General features: G+C 44.2%; 1 protein-coding gene across 1 annotated transcript in view; it reads left to right on the top strand.

Moving 5' to 3' along the window:
* Positions 1–1,010: 1,010 nt before the first annotated feature.
* The window catches only part of PAK5 (p21 (RAC1) activated kinase 5), a 39,626-nt gene continuing 26,630 nt past the window's right edge, over positions 1,011–14,006 (top strand). Inside the window, exon 1 of the mRNA XM_086460819.1 lies at positions 1,011–1,214. Coding sequence (XP_086316945.1) covers positions 1,011–1,214 — 204 coding nt within the window. The remainder of the gene's footprint in view (positions 1,215–14,006) is intronic.

Raw genomic sequence — 14,006 nt, 5'->3', positions numbered from 1 at the left:
CTTCCATCCCTAACATTCTGTGATTCTGTGTAACAGCCTCCAGTTCCTTGCTTGCACAGCATCTGAGTGGCTCTCCCCCTTCTCCACACCACTTGCACAAAGGCTGAAGGAGCTGATTCTTCCTCTTGGACCTTAAAAGGAGGAGGGATGTTGCTGTAATGGATCCCATCTGAGTCTGCTGGCCAGAAGCCAGCAAGCTGCACCCACCCAGCCATAAACCCAGGTGCTTCGGGCATGTAGCTCTCACAGCAAATCGTTTCTTTCCCGAAGGAGAAGTCATGCCGTGTAAGGGTGATGATTATAGCAGCTGATACCTGATATTGTTTCTAAGCAGGTCCCTTTACAAATGCAGAGGAAGGCCCTTAGACCAGGTTGGAATTAGATCTGAGCTCTCCCTCTATTTGCATAGCTGAAATGGTGTAGGAATAAATTCCCCCTTTCACTGCTGCTGGGTGAGATCTAGATATGAACATAGCAGGGCCAGGCTCTCATCTGGGATGTGTTGTCTTTTCTCCAAGATTGAAGATGCAAAGCTGTGTGTGCACTTGCTCTCACAGCGTGTCAGGTCACGGCTCGCCTCTTGCACCATGTGCTTTCCTCTGAGCAAAGCTCTATGCTGCTGCTGGTAGAGCTCAGGGCTGTGAGCTTTCATGGGACACATCTTGCAGCACAAGCAGATCAGCAGAGAGAGGAGTAGAAACTAGGACCTGGGGCTTTCTTTCCTGGGAACAGAGGCATTTCCTTGTTTCATAAGGTATTATGAACATGCATGTGTTAGAGACTGGGTTAATTTCTTAAAATCTCAGATCCTGGGAGAGGAGGTCAGATAAGTGCTTTCCTTGCATAGATCTCAAAGATGGTATGTGTGGAGTAAGATTCATGTAGGTATTTGGCTAATAACATCTAAAAATACCTATGAAATAGAGAGAATGGCTGCAGGTTGCAACAAAACATAAAGACTTTTTTTTTTCCTTCCCTGTTTCGCTGTATCTTCTCCAGATTTTTCCACCATGTTCGGAAAGAAGAAGAAAAGGCTTGAAATTTCTGGGCCCTCTAACTTCGAGCATCGGGTTCACACTGGCTTTGACCACCGGGAGCAGAAGTTCACGGGACTACCTCAGCAGTGGCACAGCTTGCTGGCAGACACGGCCAACAGGCCAAAGCCTATGGTGGATCCCTCATGCATCACTCCCATCCAACTCGCGCCTATGAAGGTATCGTGCAAAGTCACCTTTGAATTTCATAACCTACCTTTAATTGCATTTAGCCTTAATAAAGTAATATTAATAGTGGCTATCCTGGGAGGCAGGAACAGCTGGGGAGTGTGCAACTACAGAGAGTGCTGCAAATCCAAATGTTTAGTAGTAGAGCTGCAAGGAAAAAGTGTTACATGTATAAAACCTGTACAAATGTCCCAGAAGGGTATGAGTCACGGGTCTTACAGGGACTGTGCCTTCGTGCTCCCTGGCCGCAGGAGAAAAAGCCACAGGTCCCAGTGGAGGCCCAAAACGATGCTCCTCTGCAGCATAAAGTTCCTTCATAATATATTTAAGAACGGTGCTTTAGGCAAAGGCAGTTTGGAGCAAGGGGGAGAGGGAAGAGTACACCAAAGGAAAAAAATTAAATTGCTTGTTCAGACAGGCAAGGAGCTCAGGGAGGGATCTCATTGCCACCCACCACTGCCTGGAGGGGGTACCACAAGTGATGGAGATGAGCTTCTCACCAGGTGATAAAATGAGGGTAGGCAGACCCAGGTTGTAGCTTGGGAGGTTCAAGCTGGACAGCTGGGGAAAAAACTTGGTTTGGAGGGTAAAGCAGCACTGGACAGGGCACCAGCATGGATTCAGGCAGACAAATTTGCCCTGATTTTGCAGCATTTCTGGGATTGCACATCCTAACATCCCAGTAAATCATGCCTGTGTACTGGTGGTAGCCTATACCCTGCTAGGCATATACATCTCACTGTCTGGCAGCTGAGAAATAATTTAGGATTTCATCTTCATATGCATTTTTCTGCAGCAGGGGAAAAACAGATAATTCTGAGAGCACAGACCCTGTATTTATATTTGATAAGTGCTTTTTGCTAAATTTACATTTACTGCCTGCTCTTGAAGGACACTCATCACTTGCTGATCAGAACTGCCAGGTGTTGCTACAGGACAAGGGAGGTAAAGCCAAAGTCGGGATTTTTGCTGTAATAAAATATGTTACTGTATAATAGAGGCCCAGAGTAATGCGGGAAAAAGTAGGCAAACCTTTTCCTGCTAGAGGAGGATAGCAACTTTGTTCCACAGCCCTTCTTAACAACAAAATACCCCTGTTTTTTTTGACATGAATGTACAAAGATGTTTTCAAATGAAGAAAAATCAGTTTACTGTCTTGCAGCAGTACCATCTCTTTTCTGCAGTTCTGGAGCCATAAATCTATAACCTTAAAAAGTTTTAAAATGTACCAGTTTTCTCAGCACCACACAGGCAATATGATTCTGGGTCTTGGCCAGCAAATGGATGTACACATAGCGTGGTTCACATTCAGAGTCCCACTGAAGCAATATACACTGCAGTGTGTGAAGGATCAAGCCCCAAATGAGTAATTGCCACATTTTGAAGTAGAGAATATCACTGTCAGTTGTTTCCAAGAAATTGTCAATTCTTGCTTTTCTGTCTGTATATCAGAGGTCTCCGTAGGTCTGTGTATCAGGGGTCTATATATGTGCACGTAGCAGGGATGCACTTCTGCACTAAACCATCCTGTGCCAGGAAAGGGCTGGGGCCAGGAGCCAAAACGCAGCTCCCAAGCTGTGCTTATTCTTCCATTTTAGCGTTAGGCCATGGTGGTCCTTAATGCAGCCATGCATCCCACAACATCTCCCCAGGATGCATGGCCCGGCGACAGGGTGGCTGCGGCCTGGTCCCTATCTCAGCAGTGCTGTGGGGCTGAGCACAATCAAGCCTCTCTGTGGAGGGACCCGCAGGAAGGGTTTCTGAGTAGATGGAAGATGTGAATTTGGAAGCAGATTACCCAAATTGCAGTTAATTGCATGCCGCTGCTCCAAAGGTATAGTTAGACAAGGAAATGGGATTAAGACTGAAGGTTTCGAGAAACTGTGCCTTCACCCTCCAGTTACTTTCGCTATCCGAGACTCAATTACAGCCTGTTGAAGTGGGCCTCCATAATAGTGCTAGAAAAAACAGGTTAGTTTTAATAGGAACTAAGAGGCATTGACTATCATCTGAGAATTTGCTAAATTTTAACTCTGTTGCAAGATACAATTTAACTGTATATTTATTAAAAATTAACATGCCTTGTTAATATAACAACTTACGGAGAGAAACTGAGTTGTGACCACTTTAAAACTAAGAGTATTTAGTGTTTCTAAACTAGTTCAGTATAATCATTTAATTTAGACAAATGTTTTATGTGTGCAAATGCACCAGCACCTTTAGTTCTGTTGAAAGGTTATTTAGGCACTGAGGATTTCATAACTTCAATGAGAACTGAAGATTTAAAATACACTTGCTGTTCATGAAGACAGGAACCAAAGGTCCCCAGGTCTCAATCTTCTTTACAACTTTTCTCTTTTCCACCCAGTAGTTGATAGTTTAATTAATGCACTTGTGAATGCACTGAGGTGTAGCAGAAGAAGATTCGTAATTGTGTCCTGAGTCACAGTATTAAGTTAGGCTGAGGCATTTGGCCAGAGTTAATTTCTGCCATGGTTTCAGGTCGTACAGCAGCTCTGTAACTCCGCTGTTCTGCACTCCTAAATTTTGTTCTCTAATTACTTCAGTATTGACTACCTGTATGGTGTGAGGCAGAAGTGTTCCTGCTAATAGGTGCTCCTTTGTAACTGAAGAGTAGCACAGATCGTAGAGGTAGACTCTGAGAGCGTGATTTCTTGGTTTTGAGACAGAACAGGTCTTCACCCAAAGCTGAAGCAGAGGAAGGGAAGGATTTTTTTTCTTGACTTCTGTAGGTTTTACAGCTTTCTCGATTGGTGATGTTTGCTTGTTTCTCAGTCTGCAAAGCAGACAGCATCTGATGGTACATAGTGTATCCCTTTGGGTAAAACCAATAAATGATAAATATTCTCACTGCTCCGTCTATATTTAAAGGCGGCAGCAGCAGTGATGAAGAGGCAGTGCCCTGGGCTCCCAAATATCCTGGGGGATGTCATCGCCCTGCCTCTGCGTTGGCTGGGTTGAAAGGCTTGTAGTGCTTTTGCACGCGGGTGGCAGCAGCTTGTCATGGTAATATCAGCATTTGTATCCAAACCTGAACTGACTGTACAAATTCATTCATTTCAAGTACAAGGAGAGGCAATAATGGGATTCCCCTTCTTGGTGTGGGTGACCCAGATACCAACAGAGTATTGTGTGTTTCAGATGCTAACAGGAGTCAGTAAAATGCAGCAGAAAACTGCATGAAAAACAGAAAGTGACAGTGATCTTGATAGGTTTGGGGTGTGGAGACAGAGGGGTTTGAAAAAAGGCTGGTTTTTCACTGAAAATGTCTCTGCATGAGAAATGTGAGCCGTCTGTGTCTTTCTGTGCTTAAAATAGACTTTATGAAATCTGAGATCGTCTTGCTGCAGTACTTTGTAGTTGTCCCGTGTGTACCTGGAGCTCATGGTTTGCATCTGCCCCTCAGCACAGAATGTGCTTGGCCTGTCATCACCGTTACGCTACACAGGAGCTTCAGTTTGTTCCCACCCTTTGATTTTTGGAAAGCTTCAGAATCAATAACTAAGCAAATGCATTGTCCTTAGGCAGCAAAACTCATTCTTCATGGTTTCTCCACTCTGCTAAAAATATTAGGAAAACAAACACCAGAACTCTTATTTTGGGGATTTTTGCCAAAAGCGCTTAGCATTTAAGCCTTTGTAAAGATACTCCATTAAGATGCTTGAATGTCTACTGCTGTCAGTGGGAGCAGAATGGCGCTGAAGGCTTGTTAAAATCCCTTCTCATGTTTCCCAGTGCAGCAAACAGTTGGGCTTCCTCACTTCTGTCAGTTACTGGAGGAAAAAAATGCCATTTCTTTCTGAAAAAATACCATGCTAGGGTTATTCTTCAGTTGTCTGTGCTGGTACATGCGTGAAGCCTCCATCACTTTGCTTTTGTTGATGCTATGGGTAATCTCACCCATCAACATCATCAGCAAGTCAAGGCACCCAAATTGAGTATGATATGGTGGTGGGCTTGTCCTTGAGTAAGGAGGGAGGTGGCCGTGAGTATTTGAGTGGCCAAATATATAGGGGCATCAAGAGGACTGAATCCTTCCTGCTGGGACCTCCACATGTCCTTTTTCCCTGAGCACATTGCAGTAAATCCAACCGTGCTCATGTGATAGAATTTCACGTTTCCTGAATTTTCTCCAGCATTTTCTTCCCTCAAAAACACAGGGTGTAAGGGGATGAAGGCTTTTGCTGCCCTGTGGTATCTAACATGCACCAAGGTATTTACACAGCTTGGCAATGGAGAGGGGTCAATGTTCAGCCAGCAAAGGCAGAGCGAGATCCTCAGCTTGACGTCGATGCTGTATTGTCAGCAAAACAGAAGGAGCCTCTTCTGTGCCGTGTAGGTCAAGCTGTCTTAAAAGTAGAGAAGATATCATCCTTTCCATCACTTCACCAAAATCCCCTTGAATGCCCCCACAGCTGAGCTGAGGTGCACATTAATTGTGCCATTAACTTGTGGCAGTTCATTTACCTGGTGTCCTGCAATGCATGGGTGTTGCAGGGCGGAGAATTTCTGTAGGAGACAGACTTCAGGGTCACTGGCTTTTCTTTCTCTGTTTCATCCTTATGTTTCAGTGGTCTAATATATATGTTTTGTCTTGATAGTTTTAGTTTTTCTCACTTCTGTCTCTCAAACCTTGACCCCAATCCTGGCAAGTTAACTGTGATTTTTAAAACTTTTCTAAGCTTCTACTGCTATATTTCAGCCTTTCTACTACACAGAGGAAAAATAATCAGAAAATTAGTTGCTGGTTTTGGGTCTTTTAATAGCTCTGACATGAAAATCAAAGCTTCTGTTTACCGTGCATGTTGACAGAAGGAAAAGCAGGTATTTCTCTTCATCCTATTTGGCCTCTTAAAGTATTTCCAGCAATGAAATTCAAGTCTTGTTTAAGGTGTCATTTTTTTTCCTACGTTTACATGCTTTCCTTGCTTAGGTGGAGGACACTGATTATTTGCATAGAGCCATGCACAGCAGTGCTGAGTGGCCAAAGGCCTCAAACAAGAGGCATGAGCAGGAGTCCTTGTCTGGTTTTGAGCAGTCAAAAATGTCCAGCTGTCATTAGAAAACGCCTAGCCCTCTCCTCCCATATGGAATTGCACAGGGGAAATGCCTGACCAGGAAAACGGAGATTTAGAAATAAAGAGCTGCTCAGAGGCTTTGCCCACTGCTTGGGGGTGAATGGACAAAGCAATGGTTGTCCTGACCTCTCTTTCTTGCCCTCTCAAATTTTTACCTCTCCTTCTTGATAGCTCCTTCTTTTTGCTTATGCCTCCTGTGGTACCTCTGTAGATGGGCCAGTCTGAAGTTCTGGCTTGAAAAAGGTTGGCTCCCTTCCCACCAGAATGCTGTGGACCCACAGCACTACTCTTGCTGGGACAGGACCTGGAAGACTGCTGACATCTCGTGGGCCTTCCTTGTAACCACATCATGAAAATTCTTCCTTAATAATTCATGTTTCCTAACTACACGCTGTGCAATTGCACACTGGGCCTGGCACGTGCTCAGCCAGGAGGAGGTGGAGGAGGTGTCTCCAAAACAAGCAAGAGCCAACACCCGGCAGCATAGGAAATTCTGAGTGAAAGGAAAATGTTTTGCCAGCAAGTGTGGTTGAGCAGCAGGATAGCAGCCTGCAAGGACTGTGGGGTCTCAGCCTTTGGCGAGGGCAAAATTTCATGGACAATGCCCTTAGCAGCCTGATCAGACTTGGACATCAGCCCTGCTCTGAGCAGGTGGTTGAACTCGATGACCTGCAGAGTTCCCTTCCAACCTAAGTTCTTTTGTGATTTTCTTTGTCTACAAGTGATTATGGTCAAGATTTGCATGTCCTGTAAGAAAACCCCACCTTCATTTTATTTTGATCACTAAACAGGAATGCTTTTGATGCTACACAGTGCCAGAAGAAACTATGGCAATGTATTTAAGTAAAAACTTTTTCTTTCAAAGGAATAATGCTTCACTCTTGAGGGCTATTTGATTTACCACATATTTAAGTGACAATACTACTTGAGTTTATCTCTCTACACCCTCTACACTGTACAGATATAATACAAATATGCCACCTAGTGTCCATGGATGGGTCTTACTGCGACGTTTGCTTGGTGTGAGAAGAGCCAAGTTGCCAATTTTTTGTAATCTTGCAGGAAATCTATCACTGTACAAATAAAAATCAGCCACAGTACGAATAAATGCAAGATGTACACAGCTCAAGTTTTTTCTCGTTTATATCACTAGGTTAATATGCTCTCATATGGACTACATTGTACAGAGGAAAGTTTTGGGTTTATTTCTGATTATCTGATTTCAGAAAATTACAGGTTTTTGTATAAGTCCTATAGAAGAATATTGCTGCTGCCTGTGAAGTTGAGTTCAACAATAGAGAAATGCCTGAATAAAAGAATAGGAAGACATTTTTCAGATGAGTAGTTCATTTTATGGAAAATGCAGTTTCACTGTAAAGAGTGTCATCAGGAAGAGGATACATTTTGGAGATCAGAAATTGTTTGTTTCAGGTTTTTCTGTCAAAATATTTAAATAGATCAAAGCAGCCTTGGATGTGAAGTGCCCCAGGAAGCAGCCTAGAGTGGGGCTGTTACAGCAACTTATCTTCTGGCACCACCATGGCAGGTGCTGCCTGTCTCTCTTCACCCATGGACCCTTGGTAGGGAGGTCAGGTGAGGTGAGAAATCGCCCAAGGACAAAAGTTAAGGGAGAGGAGTGCTATTGCTCCAATAATACTAGTTTCTACTTTCCTTGCACCCTCCTCAGGTCTTCTCCATACCCATGTCCACATACATTCAGTGATATCAATAGATCTTCATCTCTTGTCAAAAGTGTATTAACTGGTGCACAGATTTTCTTACTACAGAGTCACGCTGGCGACCTAGAGTCATCCTAAAATGAAGTCAAGCCTGTCAGTGTTTTAAGAGGCATTTGGACAATGCCCTTAATAACGTGCTTTAACTTGGTCAGCCCTGAATTGGTCAGCTTTTTAGCAGCAGCTATTTCATTTTCATACCATTGTGTTTCATGCTGTTGAAGCACTTCATCCAGCCTGACTTGAAACTGTTTTTCTAGAGCCTAATTTGGAGAAGAAAAAACACCACCATTATAATTTCAGATTGACTTAAAACATAAAATATTCCTCAGCTTTGCAGTTCAACTAATGAACCGGAAAATCAATTATTCATGTAATTTTTCTGACCAAGATATTTGTCCCTCGTAACAATCCCCTCAGGTTCAGCCAGGTATGTTTGGAGGGTCTGTCTACAGCTGAACTGTAGATACCAGCACCAGGGTTTACAAGCAGAACCTGGCCATTCTAGAGAAATACTGAGGTTGCCAGTAAAAAAAAACTTTCCTGTCATGCAGAATAAATACCGTAAGTGGCAAACCAAGGTTTTCACATTCTGTCTTATTTCTGTCCTTTAAATATGCTCAAATGATGCAGATGCCTGCAGGAATGTCATTTTCAGAGGTGGTCCCTCTAGCTAATGCAGATAGTGCTGAGTAGGGAATGATGCTTTAGTCCATGCTGGACTAAGTTCAGCAAGTTCATGCTTTAGTCCATGCTGACAAGTTCAGCACTGTACTAAGGCTTTCAATGCATCATTTTGTCCCTCTGCCTTGGAGGGGTGATACTCAGTTACCTGCTGGACACGTCCTTCATTTAAAAAGTCCCTGATATCCCTGAAGGAGCTTGTGCTACCAATACCCTGACCCTGCAGATACTTGGAGGCAGGCTTGCATCTACACCTGAGTGGTTCCCCTGAGCTCTTCCCTGGAGTAGTGTTGGAGTTTGCTGTATGCAGGGTGGAGATCTAGGAATGTTGTTCAGAAATCCTTCATCATCTGAGTAAGCTTGTTCATGCAACAGTTGGCATTGATTTGTATTAGTCTGCTCACATGAGGAAGGATTTACTTTACCTGGGCCTGCAGCAAAAGCAGGCAATAATATAGATTACAGACTTCTGTGGGTAAAAGTAGTTTTCACCAATACAATTAGTAAAATAATGTTTTTAAATGCTGTTTGCATCAGCATTGTGATTTTAAGTAATATTAGTGTTGGAGGAATTTTGTAAGGGCAAGCTTTACTTGTATTAATGAGAGCTGACGTGGGTAAGCAGAACTTTGCAATGCACTAAGTAAGGATTGAAAGTAAATTTAAGTTCACGTTCTCCATCTGCTGAGGCAGACTAGCCTGCTTTAGAGCTCAAACCCCATGTTGCCCTGTAGGTCTACACATGAAAGGGGCAGACTCTCAGTGTCAGTGTTTCAGAAATTGAATCTGGTCTCCGCTGAGAATGCTCTCCAGGTAGCGCTGTATAACCTGAAACGAGCCAGGAATTAGATCCTGAGCAAGGACACTCGTAATCAGGTTCTTTTTTTAATGTGGAAGTTAGTCCCTGAAGACAAATCTGTAGGAAGCTGTTTCATTAGCTCCTCTTGCTGGCTTGCCTGCCCTGATAAATGAGCCATGCTCCCAGCTTGCTGCCTGGAGGTGCAGAGCTCTGGCTCCATCGCTGCTACCATGGCTGTTGTTTCCTTCTCATTCATTTAGCCAAGCTTTTTCCTCCAAAACTTTCCCTGTACTGACCCATAAGATGTCTGGGGCTAGAAGTGGGGCTTGGGCCCTGAAGGATCAGGCAGGCAGAGGTGAAGGTTCGTGGCCGCTGCTGCGGTGGTAGGGTCCTTCTGGTTTGTGTACCATGGCAGTGACCCCCCCAGAGCAAAGTGTGGAAAAGAAACGGTACAGCGTGAGCAGTAAACACTTCCCCCAGTAAACACATGGAAAGGCTGAATGTGTTTTACTGAGCTTCAGTCAAAGAGATCAGCGAGTTCTCGCTTGGCTCAGCTGAGAAAGCTGATGGAGTAACCCCTCGAGATTTCTTAGTTCCATGGACTGGCCGAACCTCTGATAGTGCTGCTCAAGCCACTTAGATACAGATTTGTGTCGATGTTAGAAAATCTGCTCATTTCGTCAGTGGCCAGCAGTGGGAGACACTAGGTGGCAGCAAGAAATCTCTGGAAGTTTATCTCCCTGCATGTCAAAAGCAGACTCAGACAGCAGAAGTAATGAGAAATCTGCTTGGGCATCCTGATGGTGTTTGTTCAAGGTAGATGTTTTAGTCCACTTCATATCCCATCTGCAGAGGCGATTTCCATACAAAATTGGTCTTGCTGCATTTGCACTCCTCATCGACACGAGGGCAGTGTTTACTACTTCCATTTCCATTTAACCATGCAATGACAGTAATCATTCAGTAACTACATATTCTGCACATCTCCATGAAGTATTTGTTCCTAGATCTACTGATGAACTTGTTTTGGTCCATTGTAGTCCAGAACAGAAACTGTACTGGTTATAGTTCCATTAAATTATATTTGTTATTATAAACCGAGTTTATTCAATCCTAACAGAGTTTAGCTTGAGAAGAGCAGTAGGATAAGGGGGAAAATAACGTTGCCAAGCAGCTTGCTCACCTGTGGAACCAAAGCTTCAGGTGTAAATGTGGGTTTTTTTTCTGTCTCCTGCTCTGACATGATTAGATCTGGGCTTTGGTGGCTCTCTAGGAATTAGAGAAGTGCTTTGCTGCCCTTTCTTTCTTGCCTTCCCCTTCATGCAGGATACAATTACACTAGACAAGCGCTGTGTATTACGGGAACAACACTGACTTGCCTGCAGAGACTTTTAAATACCTTTTCTGTTGTCTCTGAGATGAACTGTACAGGCCAGGAAAAAAAAGGGCATTTCAGACACAGGTCTTTGGAGAGAGAAAAGTGAACAAAAGAGAAGAATTTAGGATGAGCATTTCTGCTTTTTAATTGCCAAGATCAGATCCAGCAGGCTTTAGTTAGCTATCAGGATCACACAGTTAAAAAGAATAGCAAGAGATTGTAAAGTTTACCAAATTTACAGTTTTGTAGTATGAACAAAACAGTAATTGCTCTCTGTGTCCTGGTTTGCATTTAATAATTCCCACCAAGCACAGTGCAAGTGAAGATCCTTACTGCTAGGACTTACGCTTCCATATCAAGTAGCACTTTCCAGAAGCGTTGGGATATGTAGGCATAGAAAACTGGTTTAAACACGCCGGCTTTTATGAACCACCCCAGGAAAATGCTCTCGGGTGGGAGATCGGGTCTGACTGCGATCCCACATCCTGGGGATGAGCAGTCCCATTTCTCACTTGTCAGCAGTGGCTGCACGGCCCTTCTCCTTCTTCCTGACTTTCTGTGCTGTCCAGGGGGGGTGGAGGAAGGGGAGGGAGCAGCACTTTGTCAGGCAGATTAATTTATTAAGCGTGTCAGGACCAATCTGCCACTGGGGACAGAGTGCACTTGGCGGTGGCGCAGCCCAGCAAATCGAATCAAATCGAGATTACTCTAGAAATGTTTCAGCGGTTTCTTGTAAATGAGATATTGTGGTGCTGTGCTGGGCATCACCCCTGCACATTACTCTGCTGCGGAGCATCCTCTGAAATCATCTGCCTCGGTTTGTTCTCGTCGAGAAGGTGTTTGACTTGCACTTCTTGTTTACAAGAGCGAATAATTAAAACATCAGCTCAGGAAGCTCCTTATGTCTTCCCTCTCACCTGCCTTGTAAATTTGACCAAATGGTTAGATTTCTGCACAGGAGCATTCTTTGCTCTGTGTCCATGTTTGCGGGTGAAAATTGCTCAGTGGGAGTTAGTACCACTTAGGGCATTCTTTTCGCTGCACTTCCCACTTTTCAAGGACAGCCAATATACTTCATTGAAAGAAAGAATACTGTAATTTACAACGCATATGAATTTTTTTTGTGTTTTTATTTTGCCAGTACAAATTCCTAAATTCTCCAAAATCAAAGCATGAGGTTTCAGAAGATAAAGGAGCCCATAATATTCAAAGACGTCAGTCAGATTAAAAAGCACACCTTATGTGTGTGTGGCCAGGAACGCACAATTTTAGTGAAGTACCTTGAAACTTTCTGACTGTTTTTAAGGCCATGAGACTGAGGCATTTTTCAACAGGGCACCGGCTGCAGGGTGATTTCTCCTCCTCTACCTTGATGGTCCTTTCCCTGCCAGCATGGCCAGTGCACCACACACATCATCCCGCCCTTCCTCGGTGTGTTAATCCCAAATACACAGGACTGTGATTGCGGTGACTGTCTCAGCACGGAGTGGTACTTTGCTGGGCTCGTGTGAGATGAGCCCCCTCAATCTGCGAAACGCTGGCTGCGTGGCACTTGGGACTGAGGCACTCATCAGCATCTTCTGCTCACTGCCTTCGCCTGATGATTTATGAAGTGGGAAGGTAATTCACAACCCTGCACTGCAGCTTGCAGAGCACACGGAGCTTCTCAGGCTGGCCTCTGTACGCTCTGAAATGGAAATGTTGACTTTGTCTTCAAGCATCTGCCGTAGATAAAGCCTCCTTTGCTGCAGTAAATCACAAAGTAATACTGTTTAAATTGTTTCTTCTAAATTATCAGACTGTCAAAATCCTCATTTTAATTAAAAGCAGGGAGATGACCGTGATGGCAGCAGGGTGACCCAAGAGCCTCTGCCCTCCTAAGCAAGTGCCCCACTGCCAGAGCTGTCACATGAAGGCAATTACTTCCCTAGCGTAAAATTTTATCACAGTGGAATTTGCTTAAATATTTCAGAAAGCTCAATCAAACAGCAGCCAGAAATCTTTCACTGAGAAAAAAAGTGCTGGGATCATTAATTGGGTTAATGCTCCATCAGCCTTGCCTTTGTTAATGGGCATGTTTAGGGCACGAGGGGAACCTCATCTGGGGAAATGTCATCTGAGCTAAAAAGACGGTTTACGCTGTAGTGCGACTTTATGAATTACAGACTGTCCCTCTCTTCAGGCTTTTTTAATTGGCATTGTTGGTCGAGAGGGGTCATTATAATAAATGTACGGGGTGGTGAGAAGAACTGAAACAATGGGGCACTGTCTTTTACACCACCCACCTTACTGCAGGGCTCCTCTCCCTGTGCGAATCCCACACTAATGCCTTTCTGGCCTCTAGAATAAAATCTGTGATGGTGTCATGCACTTTGGTTGTAGAAAGGCTTTTTATTAAAATGCATATCAGCCCTGCAAAGACTCACATCATGTTGTGCCCCACCAGTTCCCAGCACTAATCATGTATAGAAGTAAAATACTGACCCTGTGCCATAAAAGCCCAGATTTCTGAGGTACCAGTTAGAGACACTGGAGCTTCATTGCTTTATATTAACTGCCCTTAATTCTGTTGTTTTTATTTGGACGTAAACCCATTCAAGTCACACGCAGCCCTGCCTGTGGCAAACTTTGGTCCTGGAGCTGTGACATGTCACAAGTTTCCACTCTGCTGCTGTCTTGGTGTTACAAGACTTAAAACCAGAGCTGTGTGACTTGGAGGAAAGGGTTTCTGTCATCTAGCCCAAACATCCCCAACTTTGCTTAGTGGTTTTTAGCTGCTTCTGAAGTCAGCCCAGTGGGAAAGCTCTGGGGTGCCATCCCTGCAGGGTTCCTCCATCACCACCATGGGATGCTGCATGGTACAGAAACCACACCAGTGGTTGCTGGACCACAGCTATACCTCAGTAAATCTTACTGAATTTGCTTTACAACTTCCTTGGGGGAAAAAAAGAAACTTGCACTAGCACAGAGGCACTAGCAGATGACGTGGCTTTGAAAGGAGGGAATAAGATGCCTGGTCCTGCTGGTGTTCATCAGCAGGGCTGCCTACGGGCTTTCTGAGTCAGCGATCTTTTGCTTTTCCTGCCA

The sequence above is a fragment of the Leptosomus discolor genome, chromosome 2, assembly GCF_034619465.1.
Source record: "Leptosomus discolor isolate bLepDis1 chromosome 2, bLepDis1.hap2, whole genome shotgun sequence".
In the NCBI taxonomy this organism is placed as follows: domain Eukaryota; kingdom Metazoa; phylum Chordata; class Aves; order Leptosomiformes; family Leptosomidae; genus Leptosomus; species Leptosomus discolor.
The sequence above is the reverse complement of the archived record's forward strand: the minus strand, read 5'-3'. Positions and strand labels throughout refer to the sequence as shown.